Source organism: Anser cygnoides, chromosome 36 (assembly GCF_040182565.1).
Source record: "Anser cygnoides isolate HZ-2024a breed goose chromosome 36, Taihu_goose_T2T_genome, whole genome shotgun sequence".
Taxonomy (NCBI): Eukaryota; Metazoa; Chordata; class Aves; order Anseriformes; family Anatidae; genus Anser; species Anser cygnoides.
The window spans coordinates 1,344,155-1,365,413 of NC_089908.1; the positions used below are offsets into that span (position 1 = coordinate 1,344,155).

Here is a 21,259-nt window from a genome sequence, read left to right on the forward strand (position 1 = left end):
AAGCTACATGAACAAGAATGCTTTTACTGGCTTTCAAATAGCTTTCCTCACTAGCAAATACAGATACTGCGAATAACTGCATCTTTTGCTTTCTTTAAGCTACAGCAAGTTGTTTTTTTTTTTTCTCCCCCCTCAAGGGAACTTGTCTTTGGCAAGCAACAGCAGAAGCATCACAGCCAAGGTTTCTGTCTGCCCTTCTTGGAATCACATTTTGTCTGACATCTACCAGGTAAAATTCAAGACAGCACAGATCAGAGAGGTGGATGATGTTCAAAATGTTTGTTTGTCAGCACTGTGAAAAGTTAGCCTCAGATCTGAGACTGTAAAAAAGATTTTCTGAAGCCAGATTTTCTCGGAACCAATATGCCAGTCTTGTGATGCAGAATTATAGAAAAATAGATTTGGGGAGATCTGCCTAGCAATTAGTCAATACTGGGGGTTAGATTAGTGGATCAGTGTTGCTCAATATACTTTTGCTAATCCAGAAAAGGAAGTGAGCAGTTAAGTGACAACTGGATCATTGCTCACTTCCTTCTCAAGAGTGTTTATGAATAGATTGAATATCGGAGACCATAAATTAGCACTACTTATGAAAACAGAGGATTGGGGTGCAAGGTGACCTTGAGGGAGCCAAGAGGGGTCAAGCCCTATCCTTGTGACTGCAGACAGATGTTTATCTATCCTGTTATTTGATATTCCCATACTGGGAATCTTCAGCCTGCCCAGATGATGCATTCCAGCACTTCACAATCCTACTGTCCTTAAGATTTTGCTCCCTACATCTCCATTGCTACAGTGCACTCTCCTAACTTTCTGCACCTCTGAGAGAACTTCTTCCTTCAATTGTAATTCACACATTCAAAAACTGGCACCGGGCCCCTTTCAGTCTTCTCTGCAACCGCAATAGTTTGCTGTCTCTCACTTCAGTGTTGGACCCTAAATAAGTTCTCTTGCAAGTGCAGACTTTTTTTTGGAGACATTATATCTGCAGACAGCTCTATAGCACATAGAAATGTACTTTTAGTCACCTCTCCCAGACCGTTTAAAAACAGACCAGAGGACAATAGACCACAGATCAAAAAATCTCTGCTCTAGACTAAACAATCTGTTTCTTCAGTCTTTTTCCATGCATCATGTTTCCCACCCTCCAACCACTTCAGTTGCATTCCCCTGGACACTCTCCCACTGGCACATATCTTTCCTGAAGGGCAGTGCCCAGAGCTGGTCACATTACTGCAGCGTAGGCATTGTTTACAATAATGGATTGTTGGAACTATTTCAGGTGTCCTACAAGCAATGCTGCTGTTTATATATCCCAGGGATGTTTAATTTTTCCTTTCTTTTTTGCAACACCATGACTCTGTTGACTTATGGTCAGCTGATAATTACCATAGCCACCTGCAAAGCCTTCTCTATACACAGCTGCAGTCTTCCCAACTGTTTGTCTGCCTTTCCCCTCTTTGTACAGAAGATGGTTCTTGCATCCGTACTAAACCCTGCACCACCCTCCTTAAATCATATTCCTTCTCTAATGAAAATGGTGAGCAAAGAGCTGACAAGGCTGGGTATGACAGCTGTACAATGGTCACTCCTCTTAGAAAGGCAGCTAGAAATCCACAATGACATCTATGAGGAAAAAAAAACAGCATTGGAATTATTCAAAACATTGCTTACTTCCACCACTCCACAGAGACCTGACCACCACAGCAGACAGCTCACTGACAACCTCTATCCCATCTGCAGTGAGTCACATCGTTTTTTATTTACATTTTTACTTCCAAGTGGGAAATTCTCTCCACACCTCCTGATTCCTTCATCTTTGGAAGATGAAGCCCAAAGTGACCATGTTTCATAACAACCTGCACAAACAAGTGTGTGTTTGCGATGCTGGCACCACACAGCTTGGGTTATCTTCAGGGAACACGGAAGTTCACACAGACATTCCCAGACTGACTGACAGGCCCTGACTGACGTGCCACACCCTGCCTGCCCGTCCTGACGTGCCACCGGGAGCTGCCTTCGTACAGCCAGGTAGGGGGCGCTGCTGGCTCCGCCTACGCCTCGTCCGCCTCCCTCGCGGGGGCTGCCGGGTCCCGGCGGTTCCCTCGAGCTGCCTCGATGTCGGAAAAAAAGCCCTGCCTGTCCCGATCCCCCGCTCCGCTGCAGAACGCGTCTGCCCCGGAGCCGATCGCCTCGGCCACTCCCCAAGCAGAGTCAAAAACTCACCTTAAAAGGCTGAAAACTTAAAGGTTTCCACAACACTACAATCACTTCGCCACCATGCTTGTCATAAAAGAACAAGGCGAGATCACTGAAGGCATCCTGGGGAGAAAACAAAGAGGTTGTGCCAGACAGCCCAGAGGCAGAGCCAGAGCCCATCCCTTCCAGTGACACACAGTAGCTCTGCACAAGCACAGACCAAACCTGCAACACGCCCAGTGCATTTCCAAGAAGGAAAGCAGCATAAGGACAAGTCCTGAGTGCCTCCTGCTGCCTCTTCTCCTTCAGCCTTGATGTGCAGAGCCTCAGTTCTGCATGCAGATCTGATTGCTAGCTACCTCCGGCTGTCACAGAGAGCAGAAACATGTCATCACCCCCCCACAAGCCTGCAAGAGCACCCAGAGAACACAACCAGATCTAGGAAGTTGGATCCGTTGGGTGAAAACCCACTGAGGGTATTCCTCACCATGGTCCCCTTAGTAGCTCAACCTAGCACCATCAAGCTGCCCCAACCCAGGGTCCAGCAGCTGCATCCAAGACTGCACAGTGCAGCACATGGCAAGAGACAGGTCCTGCCCAGCAGGCGATCCTTCCACAGAAAGTTTTGCTACAAGGCAGCAAAGACAAACCTCAGTCAAAGGCCTTCCTGAAGGTCAGCATCTAGAGCTCTGCAATCTTGTGCAACCAGAGCATCAAAGCTCCTTCTTGGACAAACACCACATGAGCTGTCAATACCCAGCATCCCAAAAGGACACTTAGCAGAAATCTCAAGTTACACAAAGTCCTATGAGGTGTAAATAAATGTTTGATGGAGGCACTGAAGTAATCTGCTCTCCTTGCCCCTATGTTTCAGCAGCTATGTCAACGAGTGACCTCTCTGGACAGTGCTGGGCAGGAGAGCTCAAAAGGAGCTTGCAAGAAGAGCTGACTGAAGCCCACAGCCTGGCTTCCCCCAAGCCCACATGAGCTGGATTCCCAGCGCTGCAAGAAGGCAGGGGATGAGCACTGCAGCAGAAGTAAACAACACTGCACACAAGCAACTTCAAACCCAAAGGTCTGTCCCAAAAGCTCAGCACCCAACATGCTGGTACCTAGATACACATCCCAAGGGCAGCTGAGCAAGCAGCCAAGAAGCTGCTCCCTGATACCCGTTCATCACGGTGCAGACTTGCATCAGGCAATGCACACGCTTAATGGGCTGAGCAAAGACACCCCTGCAACACCAGTGCATGGCAAGTGTCTGCACATGGCCTTGCTAGTTTTGGAGTAACCTATTGCAAGAAACACAGAACTCTGTTCCCTCTTCATCCTTCTGATGGTCAACAGGACCACAGCAACCGCGTTCCCCTAGTTTCCCCAGCTTCATCTCTGTCATGCTCTTACAAAAAAAGGTCTCCTCTGGCATCATTGTATCATGAGGTTTTTATGATGACACGCATAAATAAAAAAAGGCAAGTTTGGAAGGCACCAAACATGGACACGGCGGAATTGCGGTAGGAGGAGGAAAAGGTGGACTGAGTTGGTATTACCACTGATCCCAAAGGGAGGGGTGGCATTTTAAGTGTAAGGAGCCGATAAGCAGGGAGGAGCAGCGTTGTCTGCAACCTTCACAACCAGATTTATGAGTTCAGATTTGAAGCAGCACAGAGGGCAACACGATTAGGCCAGCAAGCTGGGAAGGTCTGGAGACCTGCCAGCTCATCCCACTGCATGGGACCTTCAAGGGGGCAAGGCTGGTCAGGGAATTACCTGGTTTTTCAAGATATTTTGGCCACTTTCTAGAAATACACTGAGGAGGCAGCAACCTACCCTGGTGCTTCTCAGCTGAGAGCAATGGACAATGCTCAGAGCCCGATCAACAAGAAAAACTCCTAGTTGTGCCAAAAAGCAAGTTGCTGAGCTTTCCTTCCTTCCTGCCAAGGGCAAAGCACATGGCATGATGACTGCCAATGCACAGCTCTCTGAATCAAAGGGGACCAGAGCATGTTACAACCTGAAAAGGCCTCGTTAGTCTACGGGGTGAGGTCTTGAGTGCCATGTGATGCACCCTAGAAGTATTTTTACATTGGACAGGAACCAGGAGCATTTGCAGGAAAGGAACCCTCCCAGACTCAGCTCATTTCCCAATAAAGTCACTGATCTGCCTGATACCCAGCACCTTTTGTACATCCAGGAGGGAGCAGATAGCTGACATTAAAACCACAACATCCGATTCAAAACCCCAGCGAAGGGCGAGCTTCTGCTCCTGTGCTGCTCCCAGCAAGGTCCACATGACAGTGCTTCAGGCCGGCTTCCCCAAGCTGCAGAGATGCACGTCCAGCTCTTGGGAAACTGCAGCATTAAGAGGGTCTGGTGCATTAGTCACTGCGCTTCTGTTTGTACAGAGGCTTGGGAAGTAAAAGCAAACAGTTCACCTCCCTTTCCACATCCCATACTCTATGCCCTGTGCCACTGGGCTTGTCTCAGCTTGCAAACACCTCCCGCAAGGGAAAGTTTATGAGAAAAATGGATAAAGGTGGGGACCACCACTGAACCCCTACTCCCTTCTCAAGCTGCCATATCTTTGGTTGCAAGTCAGCTTTAAAGACCCAGGGAAAGCTCTCCCTGCTCAGAGGGATCCTGACCACCAAACCCTACACCTGGTTCCCAGTTTGTACAAGGGATCTGCAGGCTGTGACCCACAGGGGCCTCATCATTCAGCCAAAGGGCAACAAGTGCCTGGGAGAAGATTAGCCCAAGGTCTGTAGGGAGCCACCTGGGTAGGACTGAAGGGATGCAGAAAGGCGGTAAGTAAAACAATACCCTCATCTAAAACAGGATTACTGGATTAAGCAGCTGGGGCTGAAGCATGGATTTAGCTATGAGGTAAGCACTTGCTAGTTAAGCAACTACATTATTGTTGTTTAGGGGTGGGTTTTTTTTTTTTTGCCTAATCATTTATCCACCAGCTTTTCCACTGTGCTTGCTTACACCTGAAGATCAGGCTCTCATTGCACCACTTCTGCTACAAAATTAGGAGCCATTTGGGGAGGTCTCTGAGATAGGCCTAGCAGCTTTTCATAGCATGATGCAGTTGACGAACACACTGGCCACTTGAAACGTTCTAACCACTGAGCAAATATTTAAGTGCTCTCAATGAGGAACCTGACAGTATAAAACTGTTAAAAGCTACATACTTCCAACAAACTACAGGCGTGGTTAATGCTTTTAAGTCTTTGTCATGCTACCACAACCTGGCCCCAATACCCACGGTATATGATACACATGGAGCCCACAAACACACAGGAAGGAGTACTGCCAAAAAAAACAAACGGCTGGGGTTACTTTTGTATCACAGGAGTTTTAAAAGAGAAAAGAAACCTGAGCATTAGGTTTGGGATTTCCCTGGTAAGATGTTTTTTTTCAACCTATCCACGCTGTTCTACCTCCTAGCGCCTCACCAGAGCCACACGAGCATCCCCCTCCTGGGGGTTCAGGTTAGTGGCAAGTGTGTGTGGGGGGGAAAACAACAACAAAAAAAAAAACACAAAAAACACACACATCACCACCAAAACCCTACACCCACAATCTCCTGGCTGTATTAGTAAACATGCCTCATCCACTGGTCCACCAAGCAAAAGTCCCTTCCTATGGGAGGAGGAAAGCATTCCCAACACAGAGTAAGTCCAACCAAAAGCACCCTCTGAGCTCAGCCAAGCAGCACGAGGAACAGATGCTTTGATACACACCGGTGTACCCGTGTGCATACACACACCCTGACCCTGGGCACTGTGGTAAGGGTCACGGAGCTGCTCCGCAGCTGTAAAGGCAGGGAATTTCCTGCCACCTCTGTAGAGATCCAGTCAGGAATGTTTCCTCTGTGTCACAAAAACCAAAGCTTTTCCATTTTGTCTTTGTTTCTTCTGAAAGATGCTGTAGGAGGAGTTAGGCCAGTCAGTCAAAGCAGGAAGGGAGCTGTCTGACCTGAAAAAGATTTCACCAGTTCCAGCTACATCCCATAACCACAACTTGTATGCTGTAAGAGACAAGAACTTTTAGTATCATTAATTCCTTCTCAACATGCACTAGCAAGACACACATTCCTATACTGTGGGAGGAAGAAAGGAAAGGGCTGTAAGTCCTCCAGGTAGGTCTTGTCCAAAGGTGCAAGAAGTACAAGACATTGCTTTAGAGGAAGGGATGTTTACAGTAAAGCAGGAAACATACTCCTGCTCATCCACACAGGAAAGATCTCCTCTGTACAAGATGACATGAGCTCTGTAACAGACACATGCAACCAGAGAAAGCTAAGTCTCAGAGTGCTTCATATCCAGTAAGACCAAAGACCTTGTAAAAAAAAAGTCTTAACAACCATTATAGACACAAGGACTAACTCATTCAACTTTCCCTTCCATGAAGGAACAGTTCTAGACTTTTGCAAGACATCCAGAGTCTTTGGGCTTCCTGAGCTGCTGAATGGATGCAGATGGACATAAGCATAGCCACAGGGCTCACTGGATGCAGGCGGAAAGACTTTCCCTTAAAGAGCAGACACCCAAGCCACCCTGGAGCAAGAGCTGTGCTGACTGACCCTTTATGCCACATCCCCAGCAAAGGGAGCAGAACTGCAGGCGCTGCTCAATGGCAGCCACGACAAACCTGCGGTCACGATGGGGATCCAAAGGGAACCTTGGTTGAATCACTTAAAAACTTGATTTAGTCTTGCTGGAGAATCCCCAAGGACCTGACGCAGGGATTGTTCACCAAGGTGTTTGGGACAGTAGGCACTGGGGAGCCTCTCTGTGGGTTGTCTGGCACCTGCTTTCCTTCAAAAGCATCTGTCTGCAAAGCCTTTTCATCTGGACCAACTCCCAGAACAGGCCTTTTCCATCAAATCTGTCCTGGAATTTAAGAATTCACTGTCTGAATGCCATGACCAGGCTTCTATCTTTACCCAGAGCCTCTCAGGCACCAGATCAACTCAATCAGACCAGTTCCTGTAGCACATCTCCTTGAAACAGGAAAAGTTAAAGCAGTCAGGGCTTAGCACCTCCCCTCCTTTTATTTTCTCCTACTGGGGGAAGGTGTGCAGCAATCCTCCAGCTCCAGAGCACTCCTGCCTTGCCTACCCCTTTGATTTGAGAACAGGGTATTTCTCGGTGCAAACAGGTTGGGCAGGACAGAAGTGGGTGTCCTGGTTACTGGGCCAAGGTCATTGACTACTCCTTGTCCCTCTCAGCTCAATAACATGCCCAGACGCTTAAAAATCTGACCTTGCCACGTTAAAAGGTATTTCTTTTCCACCCATAAAAGAGAACAAAATCCCACAGCATCACTGCATGGCAGATGTCTCCCTCTGTTGCTGGGAAACCACCACAGCTACAACCCTGTTGCTCGATTCTGTGGTTTGTGCTATTAAGGCAGAGCAAATTACTCTGAGTCAAAGCCAGCCACTTCTGTGTCCAAAGGCATTCTCATCCAAAAATCTTCTGTAAGAATTTGCTGCTGCCACACTCCTTTCCGGTACCAACATCTTGCTGCATTCAGATCAGCCCCAGGGCTCCCAGCCTCCAGGACAAGGAGTTGAATGGAATGCTGCTCTGAACAGTAAAAAACAGGGTAGGGAGAACAAAAGGATGCTGGAGAAGCTACCAACTGAAGCCAGGTGAAAGCACAGCAAAAGCCTTGCATCAGGACCCCAAGACACAAGGCTGGGTGATTTCTGATGGGGTAGATTCTACCGACAGCTCTGCATCACCTGCTTGTTGGTGTCCATGCAGTGCAAAGTCTGCTTTTGAAGCCTTCTGGTATTGCTGAGCAATCCGAGAGCAAAGGTGCCCAGTAACAACTCTTTCACATGCAGCTGTTACCTCTTACCTGTTACCTTTCCCAGAAAAAATGCTTGTTTACCCAGAGATATTTGTCAGTCCTTTCAGATCTGCCTGTTACTGACCTGGAAGCTGCAAGAGCCAAGTGCACTGGTACTGCAGGACACCTCCCACACAATGGCCATGGGGTAAAACACAGCCATACCTACCTCAGAGCCTTCAACAGGAGGAAACGTCCCCCAGAAAAGGCTGCCGAAGCAGATTTCAGGCTCTCTACTCCAAAGCTTGCTCTTCTGAGAAACCTGTCATCAACTCCTGGCTCTGCATCCTCCCAAGCACCCTCAGACCAAAGAGAGACACCAACAGCATGATTCTCTCTGGGAGTGTTACACTGCTTCCAACAAGGCAAGGTGACCTTTGCACGTACCCGTGTTTCTTCACTGGGATGTTGGTATATTGGATTTAGGGCCAGCTATAATTTGTAACCCAAACCAAACCCTATTCCAAGTCTATTGTTACCTGTATTAGAGAAAACAGGCAGTAGAAATTCAGACACTTTGGATGTCGTAACTGAATGGATCAAGTCAACTTCTTAGGATAATTAAAACTGCTTTCCAGGAAAGATCTGCACTCTTTCCTTCTGGAGCCACTGCTGACATCTCTTTGAAGACAGCAAGTTGACTAGAAGCACAAAGAAGTGCTTTAACTGCAACACACCCTGATGAGTTTCCTGACAAGTGCCTCATTACACTGCCAGATTTGCTGCAGGTCTGTTAACAGCCTCCCCAGGGAGCCTGCTTTCCCCACTGGCTCTTCCAGGGGTCTCCAACTCCCCTTCGAGTAAGAAGTCAGCCTCTTTCCAGGTCTCCACAAGAGTCGCTCAGCCCTGACCTCTCTGGAGGTGCAGCAACTCTGGCCCCATGCACAGACATCTCCAGCATCTTGGCAGCTGCTGAAAGACTCCATTCAGCTCTAATCCTCCCTTCCAGTATGGGTTAGAGAAAGATTTCAGGCTTAAACTCCATTTCCTACCCAGGGATATGCCTTGTGTCCAGGTTTCATAGTGGCAGGTCAAACTCTAATCATTTAGAGAATGAAGAGGAGCCTGCCCTGATATTCCATCTCAGATCCAGACACCAGCAGAGAGACTGAAATACTAAGTTGTTCCCAGTCACTGGGCTTCCTCGTGCAGGGTATTCCTCCCCCTCTGTCTCACACATCCTGGACCCCAAGAAGTCTCCCAATGGTCTCTGCAATCTGCCTGGGGGACTTGCAGCTTCTCAACCACTTTCCTTCTCAGAAGCAGGAGGCCTCCCACTCTGCACTGGGCACCTCCTTTCCCTCTCCTCCCCATCCTTCCAGGCAAACAAGCAGTGCGCCACTTACAGTAGAACTGGGGGAGGATTTTGATGTCTTACTCGAGGTATCTTTGAATTGAGGACCTGCCTTCCAGCAAGCTGCCCCAGCACAGTTGCTGTGGTAGACTGAGCAATCAATGCACGTTGCAACAAGGGAAATGCCATTCAGGTATTAGGAAATAAACTTTCACTATAGCAGTGATCAAACATCGAGACAAAAGCGGAAAAATGTGGGAAGTCTCCATCCCTGGAGATATCAGCATTCAACAGGACTGGGCTCTATGCAACCTCCTCTAATGTCCAAGCTGGATCAGCTCTGAGTGGGGAACAGGACCAGAGATCTGCACAGCACCTTCTTTCCAGAGCAAGCTCCTGGCTCCTGTGTTCTAATACTGCTTTCTAGTACTGCTCACAACACCTCTGCAGGCAGGAGATCACTTGAGAGTCAAGCCAGTTTTTGATGAAAGGGCATCTCTGCCCCTCATCTCCACACATTAACATTTATTCAGCTACTGCAAGCACAGCTAGAAAGCCCCAAAAAGGCAGAGGCTGCACATCTGCTGCCCAGATGTCACATGGATCCCACTGCCACCCAGCTCCTTATGTTTCACTCTAGCTTGCTGAGACTTCGACATGACCACACCGTGGAAGAGCACTGGGCTGATGACTTTTGGATACTGATGTTTTCCATTTAGCCCCTTTACTAACTTCTCCTGCCATTGCGTGAGTAACCAGCCCCAGAGAAACAAATCTGTGACCAGTATTTGGCCTCAATGGTGCATGCATGTGTTGGCCTTACAGCAGCTTCTCTGGGCAGCCTGTGCCAGTGCCTCACCAACCCCTGAGTATGGAATTTCTTCCTGAAAATCTCAATCTACCCTCACCTGCAACAGCAGGCACTTAATGACCTGAATTAATGACAGACAACCCCCTGTAGCTCCCCAAAGGACTATGCTTACTCTCAGCTCCTGGAGGTAGCACTGTACAAGGTCATAATCCACCACAGGAAAGAGGACATTCACTCCTGCGCTGTTCTTCACCACCCCCCGGGAAAATGACTTCACTGGCCAGTCCACGCTCTCCAGGTGCCGAGGAATCTGGTTGGAGTTCAGGTGGATGAGGACATCGTAGATGTCCAAAGGAGGGCAGAAGACAATCTGCATGGAAAAAAAAAAACAAGACTGGTGCTATTTAATATAGGGCACAGGCAATCAGGAGAGATGAGACAGATTTCCCAAGTCATTGTTTGTATTTCATCCTCTTCTCCTTAATGCAGTAAAATCAAAGATGCAACCAGGACATTGTCAAGAACAAGGTGGCAGCACCTGTGGCCATCTCCTGGTGGATAGGCTACATGCTCCCTGCACCAGAAAAGGGCACCAGGAAGGATACACCTGATTGCTGCAGCGCAAGTATCCAGTGAGCTAAGCCCTCTGCCAAGGGAGCTGCTCCCTACCCACACCAGACACCCAGCCTGAAGGGCTGCCTTTTCTACCCCACTGGGTTCCCAGGTCTGCAGAAAAAGCTAACTGGTATCCCTGTGACTAAGAGACAATCCCTAGAGAAGAGCTTTCTGGGGGGCAAGGTGGTTCCCTCCAGCTACGATCACAGACCCCGGGAAGGAGAGAATCAAAGGAAACCCCAGGGGACACAAGGAGCTGCAGGACAGCAGGACAGTCCCGTCTGTCCAAGAGATTGTCCCAAATGGCAGCAGCATCTTCCAGCGAGCAGAGGATGAGAACAGGCCCCATTAGTGGAAGAGAATCCCAGACACAAATATTTGGGCAGGAAGGATCTAACACTCTGGATGCAGTTGTATTAAAATGGAAAACTTAAAACTGCCTGTTGTACATTTTTGTGGAGTAAATTACATGGGGACACAGAGCCACTGGACACTGCTCAGCACAGCACTGTCAGAAAACCCACTGCTTGGAGCTGACTTATAGCCAGGTCAGGGAACACACACGAATAAAGTCAGTGACCAGCATCAAATCCCAGCTCTAATCTATCCAGAGCAACCTTCCCACCCAGATGAAGCCTGTGGCTTATTGTATCCCTGTGACAGCACAGACATGGAGCTCACAAACCCCTCTCTGCATCCACATGAGAACAGGCACATCCCCAAGTGACCCAAATATAAAAGGTGAAGAAAAAAAAAAAGCAGCCTTGGAGCACACTGGTAGACATGTGAGAAGCAACTCCAAGTTGCCTTGGAAAGTTTTCTCCCCTCCTCCCAGCCCCACATTTTGCTTACAAAAAGGTTAGCAGCTCAGGAAACACTGACCCAAGTTTATCCCTAAGGAAAATGAAGGACAGCTATAAAGGCCAGATGGACGGGAAAGAATCCTGCTGCAATGAACAAGAGGAACTGGGTTGGAAGAAGGACCAGGGAGGTCAAGTTGAGGAGTTAAGAGGATGCTATGGACATGCAACAGCTCCTTTTGGGAGCTAGAGCCCTCCGGCTCACCTCAAACCTGCAGTTTTGATCACAGGTCCCCATTACAACTGCAGCACACCGGGCACTTCTCACCCATACAGCCAAGCCCTCCTCCTCCTCTTCCTCGCCCCCTCACACCAGGGCTCAGACATCCAGCCCCAAGCAAAGCCCAGCCCCGGGGCAGCTCAGGCCCACCCTAGCACAGCCTAACCCCAGCCTAAGGTAAACTTGGCCAAGCTGCCACCCAAAATAAGGGTTTGGGCCTGACCAGAGGTTGCAGTGACACCTCTCCCTACCTCTGGGTTGTTTCTATTTCTCAACTCAATTGAGCCCAAGACACTTGACAAGCAGCAGGTGGCTGGGGTGAGTCTGAGCCAGGGAATTAATGCTCCCTGAGACCTTTTCCAAGGCCTTTTCCCAGCCTCCAAGCAAATGACAGCACTGCTTTGTTTCACCACATGACTCCTCAAGTAAGGGCTACTTGAGTGAACGTGCTGTTTTCAGCTGGCCTGGAAGCATTCACACAACAAAGCAGTGAGATCAGCAAAGAAAAAAAATCATTTTACAGCCCTGTAGCAGACACTGCCCCACCTCAAGTAGATCTCACCTCTGTAATACTTCTAGCAAAAAAAACACAGCAGAAGTGAAAGCCATGTCAATAAGCCCTTTTTTCACTGCCTAAACAGGAAAGAAAAAGCCCCTCCGAAATGTGACTGTCATATCTAATCACTGCTTGGCTTTTCAAGTTGTCTCAGCTTCAGCTGGCTAAGTTCGGACTTGGCACGCCAGAACAAGCTCCCCTCAGAGGCCGACATACCTCCCTTCAAAGGGCAGGTAAATGTGCCTAGATCTCCCTCATCTATTTGAGTAAAGGATGTTTTAACCTGGCCAGAAAAAAAAAAAAATCTCAGAAAATGAAGAGGGATAAGATGTGTATGGCCTTTCTCCTCTGCTCAAACTAAAATAAAGCCTTCCTGAAGCATAAAGCCTTCCTGAAGCAGCTGCTGGCATCCTACCAAAACCTCCACCACCCTGGGTTCAGTCTCAGACTCAAGTGCAGAAGCCAAAGTCACTTAGAGGTGCTGTTGGACATTACTGTAAGACCAGGAAATTTTGCCTTTTTTTAATAAGTTTATTTCCTTCTTCACAGGCTATGGCTGAAGCTCTGCTCACCACAGGCCAGCCCCCTTTCCTGACACAGAGGGCCCAGCAGCTACAGAGGATCTACAGAGGGAGCTGAAAGGGCTGCAGCTCCCTCCATCGACAACAGCACTCGACTCCCAGAGAAGCCTGCATTATTTTACCCTGAGCAGTTTAACTAGGCATGAAGCCTGATGTTAAAAGCCTACTGTTTGGAATAAGGAACTCTATACGCAGGGGCTGCAGCTAGGAAGGAGAAGATGGAATAAGTGTCCCTGTGCTTCCCAGGACACTCCCCTACAGCCAAGCTGGCAGGTGAAGGAGGGAGGGAGCTTTGTGGGGTTTCTCATTTGATTCACTTCACACAGACAGTTTGCAGCTCAAGAAGAGAGCGAGCAGCCTCCTATCACAGCATGATTAAGCGATGTGGCCAGAGTGAAAGCATGAGCCAGTGGTAGAGCCAGGAACTGACCTTAAGCCACCCCAGCTCTCAGCCCCCATAAAACCTTTTCCCTCAAGCCCCCCCTTGGCCAAAAGCAGATCCCTACATACACTAGGGTTAAGGACACCCTGCTGACATCCTACACAGAAGGAAATAAACCTAAAAGTGTCACTCTTGTGGCTGGACATGGGCCACAGCATCACTAGTGGCCTCATACTCACTATTGAACTGGAAACACTACACTGGACACGTCTACTTCCCAGCCAGGCCAAAAACCTCTTTTCTTCCCTCATTTAACAACACTCACATTTTTCATAGTACAGGGAGTGCTGCAGATAAAGCCATCTTTTAAAAGGCATCAGGAGCCAGCAGGTTTGTTTCCTTCAGTAATAAATAATAAGGCAAGGAACAAGAAGCTACTAGCAAGGGCTTCCCCCCAAGGGGCTGCTCAGAGACACCCACCCCTGTCCTGGGAACGTGACCAAAATGGACATTAGAGCCCATAAAGATACACAAGGGCTGCCAGAATATCACAGCTGGCCATAATACTAAGGCCATAATGCTAATTCCAGGGAAAGAACACAAAGGAACAACGAGAGGGTCCAGGCAAATCTGGGTGGAAAGCAACATAAGGATGAACACAAGCCTGAAATAAACCAGCCCTGCAGCTTCCCCTCTCAATCACCAGGGGAAACATCACCACCAAGGCTGCAGCCCATCGCTGCAGCCTCAGCCCTGACCCTTCTCAGCATCCAGCTCAGGTACAGGCTGTCACCCCCAGGACAGACAGACAGTATCCCGAGGTCCCTGTCCCTGCTGTGCAGGAGCAGGAGGTCCCACCCATCCCAGCCGGGAGCTAAGTGGCAGGCAGCTGCAGATTCACACTGAGGACAGCCAATAATCACCCTATCACACAACATCCTGGATCCTTTTCAAGCTGGATTTGGCCTGGCCATGACACAGAAAGGAAGAGTAGTTACCGGCTGTTCTGCCTGTTATCATCTTCCTCTTCCTCTGTCCCACAATAGGCTCCCCAAACCTAAATGCCATCGGAAGAAGTCCTGCAACAGCACCTGTTGCTGAGCTCAGCTCAGGTTAAACTAGAAGGGTGAAGGCTAGGGAGAAGCAAATGATGTTTTGCAAAGCCCCAAGGCAGGCTGGGAGCCAGGATGAGCCGTTCCCCCACTGCAGGAGGCGAGGAGAGACAAGATTTATTAAATTGCAACTGGGCAGGAGTTTGGGAGCTCAGGTCATGCACGCATGCCTGCGCACAGGGGCAGGACTGGAGGGGACAGTCTCCAGCCCATATGATGATGGCTGGAGCTCCTCCATGTCCAGCTCCTCTCCCATCTGCTTTGCCAGAACCCAAAAAACCCTCGTGTGGGGCCCCAAGTAATTACCTTCACGTCCTGTCTGCCAAGCAGGTCCATGAGCTGCTCCCTCCAGGGCTCAGAGAGACTCTGAGGCCAGCACGAGAAGGCGCTGCAGGATCTGGGGAAGAAAAAGAGCTGGAGGGTGAAACTCCTGGATGCAGGGGGAACCCCAGTCACCCATAGGGCTGGTGGAGCTCCCCCCAACACCGGGAGCAGGGAAATACCCCAGGCACCACGAGGCATGGATGGGGAGCCCCAGCTCACCTGTGCCGAGGGTCGCTCTCGGGTCCACACCGAGCTCCACTAGTCTTTGGGGGTGGTGATGAATGTGACAGGGAGGCGAGAGCGAGCGGCCATGAACTTGTTCTTGATCCCTGTGCACTCGGCATCTACAGAGGGCAGGCAGCTGGGTGAGATGCTCTGCTGCACCCACAGCCCTCCACCAGCCTCCTTGCCCATGTATCACAGTCCAGAAAAGGGCAGTGGAACACGCTTTTAACCTTTCCCACCCTCTGATCCCATGCAGCCAGACCTCAGCGCCCTGCAGACCTTACAAAACAAGCTGCAGAGGGATGTGCTGTGGACCACGGAGAACGTGTAGAAGTATGAGGGCAAAACTACAGCCATTCACATAGAGACAGGAGGCCACTGAAGAGAAGAACTCTCCAGATCACCTTTCCTCCCCCACAGCCACACCACCAGATAGACCTGTCATAAAACAAGCTCCCACAACATTTAATTCTCCATAAGAGTTTGCAATAAACCTTTTCTTCCTTGCAACCCCAGCCTGGGTACTTCCCAGCACATTTTAGACTAGGGGCAGGATATTTGCTCTTTTTTCTCATCTGCTAAACAGAAAGGGTGCTGATACACAACTGCTTGCATCTCCCCAGCTCTCAGCACACTGCTAGCTTGCAAAATATGCCAGCCCGAGAGCAGGCCAGAGGCTGTGGAACACACAATCCCTCCGCATACAGAACCAGGGCATGCTATGAGGGTGGCTGCAGCCCAAGAAGGTTTAGAGGTGGTGAGCCCAGCAGCACAGCTGTCTTTTGTCCCTTCCCACCACGCCTCGGCCCTGCTCTGCTGCCATACAGAGCCGGATGATCCTGGGGTTGAGCCCCACCACCAGCTCTGTAGGGAAAGCAGTGGGTAGCACTCACCAAGCCCTCAAGGACAGGCCTCCGCAGCAGAGAGGCGAGCACCAGCAAATGCTGCAAGTGGCTGGGAGAGAAGCAAGAGGAGCATCAGCTCTGCACTTGCACTTCCCTCTGCATCTGCTGATGAGAAATTTTAGAGACAGGATGCGGGGCTGGGTGGACCTTGGCTCTGAACTCATCCAGGTGCTCTCATATGGGCCTAGACACAGCTCAAGGTGCTGGGACTAACAAGGGCTGGGAGCTCACATCAGAAGCTAATGAAAGGAGTTTGCACCTGAAGAGTCTTCTGCTTTGCTTTTTAAGTGGAAAAAAGAGCTCTTTGGCCAAAAAGACTTCCCATTTTATTCATTAGAAAAATCTGGAGTGCAAAAAAATATATCAGTTTCCAAAACCCATTCTCCCAAACTCCCAAAAAAGAGAAAGTTGGGGGAGTGCTGAAACCCACAGAAACAGCTGCTCCCTCCATGAGCCTGCCAGCCTACCCAGCATTTGGCCAGCCAGCAGGAGCTGCTGCTGGAGCCTGCAAGAAGGCAGACATATCTGTGAGTGTTCAACAGATACATCCCAGGACCCAAACCAGCCTTTTCACATTCAGCAGGAGAGAAGGATAAACACCTGCTAGAAACATGTGTCCAGCACCACAAGCACAGAGCACTCTGTGGGTGTTGAGATTTTAGAGGGAACAAAGTGGAAATCCTGCTACACGTTCCCCTCTAATCATACTGCTCTTTGGTGTTTGTCTCCCCATGTTGGTGACCTTTGATGTGACAACCAGCTCCCCCCTCACCAGGAGGGGGGAAAAACTACTTCCCACAGCAAGCTCCTCACCATACCACCACCCTCCATCAAAGGGCATCTCCACACAGGCTCCTGGCCCCATTCTGTCTGTCCCACGCCCTCTGCCTCACATACCCGTGCAGGGAGCTGGTTAGATAGGGCCAATGCAACGTCTCCAGCTCCAGCTGCTGAGACTCCTCCGTGTCCTGGTACTTCAGCATCCCTTCCGGGGTGACCACTTCCTTCAAGATCAGGGGCTCTTGGTGGTAGGCAACTTGGAGATGGAAAACATAGCCATCCTGAGACGGGGGTGGAAGCACAAGTCAGGCTTAGCAACAATAAAACCAGGCTGCTGTGCTATGCTACACCCCAGGAACACAACAGCAGCCCGGCATCCGTGCAATCTTCCCATGCTTCTCGCTGGGCCTAGTACCCAAATCCTGGTTGTGATCACCTCCATAACCCCCCTTGACATCCCCCGGTACCATGTCACCCTCAGCCCGCAGCTCTGGAGGAAGCCCCCACGCCCCCTTACCTTGTACATGTCCATGTAGGTGACCGCAGACCTGCAGATCAGCTGGTGCTGCTGCTGGAGGAGCTCGGCCAGCTGGAGGTGGAAAGCTGCCTTGATGCGCTTGATGGCTTCCTTGTCCTGTGGCCAGCGGCTGCTACCTTCCATGTGGCAAATGACCGGATGCAAAGGGACAACAGGAGGCCAGTGAGCCCCATGCAGGGACGGGGTGCTCGCTGGGGGTGGTTGGGACTAGAGGTTATGGCAGGGGAGCAGGAGGAGCTGGAGCTCTGGTCCCGCTTACAGGACACAAATGCAGCAGTGACAAAGTCAGCATCGTTGCTTCCCTCACCAAATCATCTCCTGCTCACATCTCTCCCCACTTACTTTTCAGAGGGGCAATGTAGGCTGGGCAGGGCTTCTCCTCCGAAGGAAGCAGCAAGTGCTTGGCCCTGATTTGGGTATGGAAGGAATAAATTGGCTTCATGGGCATAGGAGAGAAGACCTGCGAGAGAGCAGCCACCAGGTCACTGAGAACAGGGAGCAGAAACCCCGTGGCACTGCACACCCCAGCCCCCAGACCTCCTGCCCCCAACACAAAATGCTTAGCAACTTGCGTGCTCAGCCCTAGGGGTGGGACAGCAGAGGAGACACTGCACCACCCCGAGGGCTCTCAGTGGCTACAAAAGGACGACTAATTCTCTGTCCCTCTTCACCCCAAAACCCAACAGGGTCAGCTCTCAAAATCCAACTCCCCCAAACACCTTGCAAACCACCCCTATGCAGGCCGTGCCTAGGGACACTCACATCAGTGTACCGGAGGGCCAGGTGGACGCCCTGCACAGCTGTCACCGTCAGTGGCAGCCCCTCCAGGTTCCACAGCTTGTGGCTCAGGTCATCGTAGGAGCAGACAATACTGACCACGGCCTCCTCACCTGTCCCCAATTCCTGTGGACACATGGAGAGCACCTCTGCAGTTGCCTCTCCCACTTCCATGGCACAGACGCCCACCCTGCCTCACTTGCAGCTAGCACTGAGGCCAAGGAGCTGGGACTTTTGTCCCAGAGAGCAGCACCTGGCACAGGTGCTCAGCAAGGCAAAAAGGTAAATGAGTGAAGACAAGTAAATCTGTCTGCAACTCCCCAGCAGCTGCAGGCATCCTAGATGCATTTCAAGAGAGAGGTGAAATGATTTCCTGTTGCTGCCTTACTGCCTTGCACAGGAGCTCTACTGCCAACTTTCTGCCTAGAAAGGGAGAAGCTAGGAGTGATTTGGGGGTAAAGAGATCATGTTGGCAAGGCAAGAGCTCTGCTGCCACCTCTCGTCTGGTTATTGCAACATCAGCAGAAGCAGCAATTAACAGAAAGCTGCTCTGACTACACCCTTAACCAAGGCAGAGCCTTAACCAAGGCAGAGCTGCGAAGCATGACAAAAGCAAGGACAGAAAACATCCAGAGCATCTCAAGAACCCTGGGGAATGCGTATAAGCACTGAAAGAAGAATTGCTGCTGTCCTTGCAGCTTCCACCAACCTGAAGCACAGAAGAGCTTGAAATGAGAAAGAGACATCACTGATGCCAAACAGCTCAGTTCAGACACAGCTGAATCAAGTTGCATGCATTTAGCCTGCCCAGGCTTTACGGCAGAGCAGCAGCACCCTCTGCAGGACACACCACAAGTGACAAACCCTGGCCCAGGGGAAGCTGCCTATCCCTAGAGCTAGCTGCATCCATCTCCCCTCATCCACCACATCCCTCGACCACCCCAGGCTCGCCAAGCTGCCTGCACATGAGCAGCTGGAAGAGCAGAGATGCCCCTACCCACAGCCCTGCACGCAAGAGCAAATTTCTACTTGGTTCCTCAAGGACTGGTTACAATCAGACTCCTAAAAGGCTTTCAGGATCTGAAAAGTGCATCCTCTCACCCCTGGATTTATCACCCCTGCTCGTCCCAGGCTAGCTTGTAGGGACATGGTGCAGAAATTTTGCTGCCTTGACACAGCAAGCTGTCAAAACTATCATTTTGTCCAAACTGACAGGTGGCTCTGCCCACACTGCAGCTGAGTCTAATTTCACATGGCCAAGCTGGACTTAGGAATGGTCCCCGTACAAGAGACTCCTTCAGTCATATCTGTTCCCCTTAAGAGTTAAGGAGAAGAAAGAAAATTTCCTCCTTGTGAGAAAAATCTCAATTTTCTTCAGACAGGATCTTCTGTGAAGCTATTTTATTCGCGATTGCAATGGCGGGCGTCCTGCAAGCAGGAGTGCATTTTAGTAAACATATCATCACCTTTTATTCCCTATTACCTGACACCTGATCACCTCCCCTATTTCCTCATTGGCTGAGTACTACACGTTCACAAGCTACTCGACGCTCCTCTATACCATATATGTACAATTTTTCTTTTTTTTTTCAACCCTTTAATTTCTCCTTTCTTATGTTTTGAGAACTTGTGATCTTTGTTTTACTGTTCTCACACTGCTCATCCTGTTTTTCTCAGTCTTCTACCTTATTTTGGAACAGTGAGGCCTTCTACTGTCCACTTATCTACTTAGCATTTCTCCTTGTTATGACTACACAACTACCTTGGAATGCAGAAAATTAGTTCTCTACTGCAAAAGCACAACTTTGTTTCTCACAATTCCCCCCTCTTCTTTTCTTACTCCTGTTGTTGGTTTTGCACCTCTTCACATACCGCACTCTTGAGTTTTTCCAACATTAAGGTGCAATATTCTTCATCGGATGTCACGGGCGATGACAGATATACAATGCCATTATTGTTACAATGCCAACAAATGGTTGTTTGAGCCAATTCTATTCAGGTAATCACAAAATCAGTTTCTCCCAAATATTTTTGAATGCCCAGGAAGTATCACCTTGAGCTACTCTATGTAGGATCTTGTTCCCCCCCCAATTTTTTTGAGATCAGTCAAATTCATCCCATTTGATCTACACATATACAGCAACTACTATTAATTACAGTGCACGCTCCTCCTTGTGAGGTTATTAATAAATCTAATACTATTCAATTCTAGAGTACTACTTCCGCAAACTAATCTAACTTATTTTCTAGTTCTTCAATTATAGCTGAGATATTTACAATAGCTTTTTCTAATTCACTCACCTCTAACCAAGGTACAAACCACCTTGCAAAACCATGAAATGCCCTGTTTCTTTTTACTAGAGGATTATCTGGAGTCCGCTTAATTCTGCATGTGGTCTCAAGGGGGCTTTGGCTTTGTGGGTCTTCAATAATAGTTACATTTGGAATTATTGTCTCTAGGGTGCAATCTCCCTTCCATCCTAGGGGCAACACCTTCCTGGCTTTATTGCCATATAGCCAGTACCACCCCTTGCCATTTGGGACAGGCCATCCGGTTACAGGATTCTCATGTTGTACCTGGTGAGCATTATGTATATTAGCATTCCCATGGCTACCATATTCGGTACAGTATGGATTATTCCCTACTTCATGGATAATATTAATACACCCAGGGTCAGTACTATTGTCCCCTGAGTTTCTATCAATGTTGTTTAAAAGGCACCTTTGATAACACAGTATATTGTAGCCAGGATTATGTGTAGGGAGCTCAACTTCAAAACCTATTCCTTCCCAGGACTGAGTATGATCTGTCCTTTTTTAGAAATCTAGAGAATCCAGACACAGTTGCTGCTGGAAATAGCAATCAGGGGCAAGGCCTTTTCAGTCTTTCTAGGCATCTGGGTGCAAATCCAACAATTATTTCGAGACAGGACTCGAGAGATGTTCTGGATTAACTGGAAATGCTGATTTTTCCCTCTATCCTACCACCAATCCATTGAGAACAGGTATTACTAAGAGAAACTTAAAATACATCACTTTTATATATATATATATATATACACACACACACACACACCTATAATAGTTAAGAAATAATAATTAAGAAAAACAAAAATCACAAACTAATAAGGACTCTTCTGGTGGGGATTGAATACCCCCCTTTCTCCCACTTCCAGGGAGTGTTCCCTGGAAACACTCCAGTTCTGTGTAAT

At 49.1% G+C, this 21,259-nt stretch overlaps 1 protein-coding gene across 1 annotated transcript in view; it reads right to left on the reverse strand.

Moving 5' to 3' along the window:
* Positions 1–774: 774 nt before the first annotated feature.
* NOL6 (nucleolar protein 6) overlaps positions 775–21,259 on the reverse strand; it is a 31,710-nt gene continuing 11,225 nt past the window's right edge. The window contains 11 exon segments of the mRNA XM_066986962.1: positions 775–1,626; positions 2,227–2,322; positions 10,345–10,542; positions 14,805–14,843; positions 14,845–14,895; positions 15,042–15,166; positions 16,420–16,457; positions 16,850–17,013; positions 17,250–17,386; positions 17,613–17,730; positions 18,033–18,173. Coding sequence (XP_066843063.1) covers positions 1,516–1,626; positions 2,227–2,322; positions 10,345–10,542; positions 14,805–14,843; positions 14,845–14,895; positions 15,042–15,166; positions 16,420–16,457; positions 16,850–17,013; positions 17,250–17,386; positions 17,613–17,730; positions 18,033–18,173 — 1,218 coding nt within the window. The 3' untranslated portion in view covers positions 775–1,515.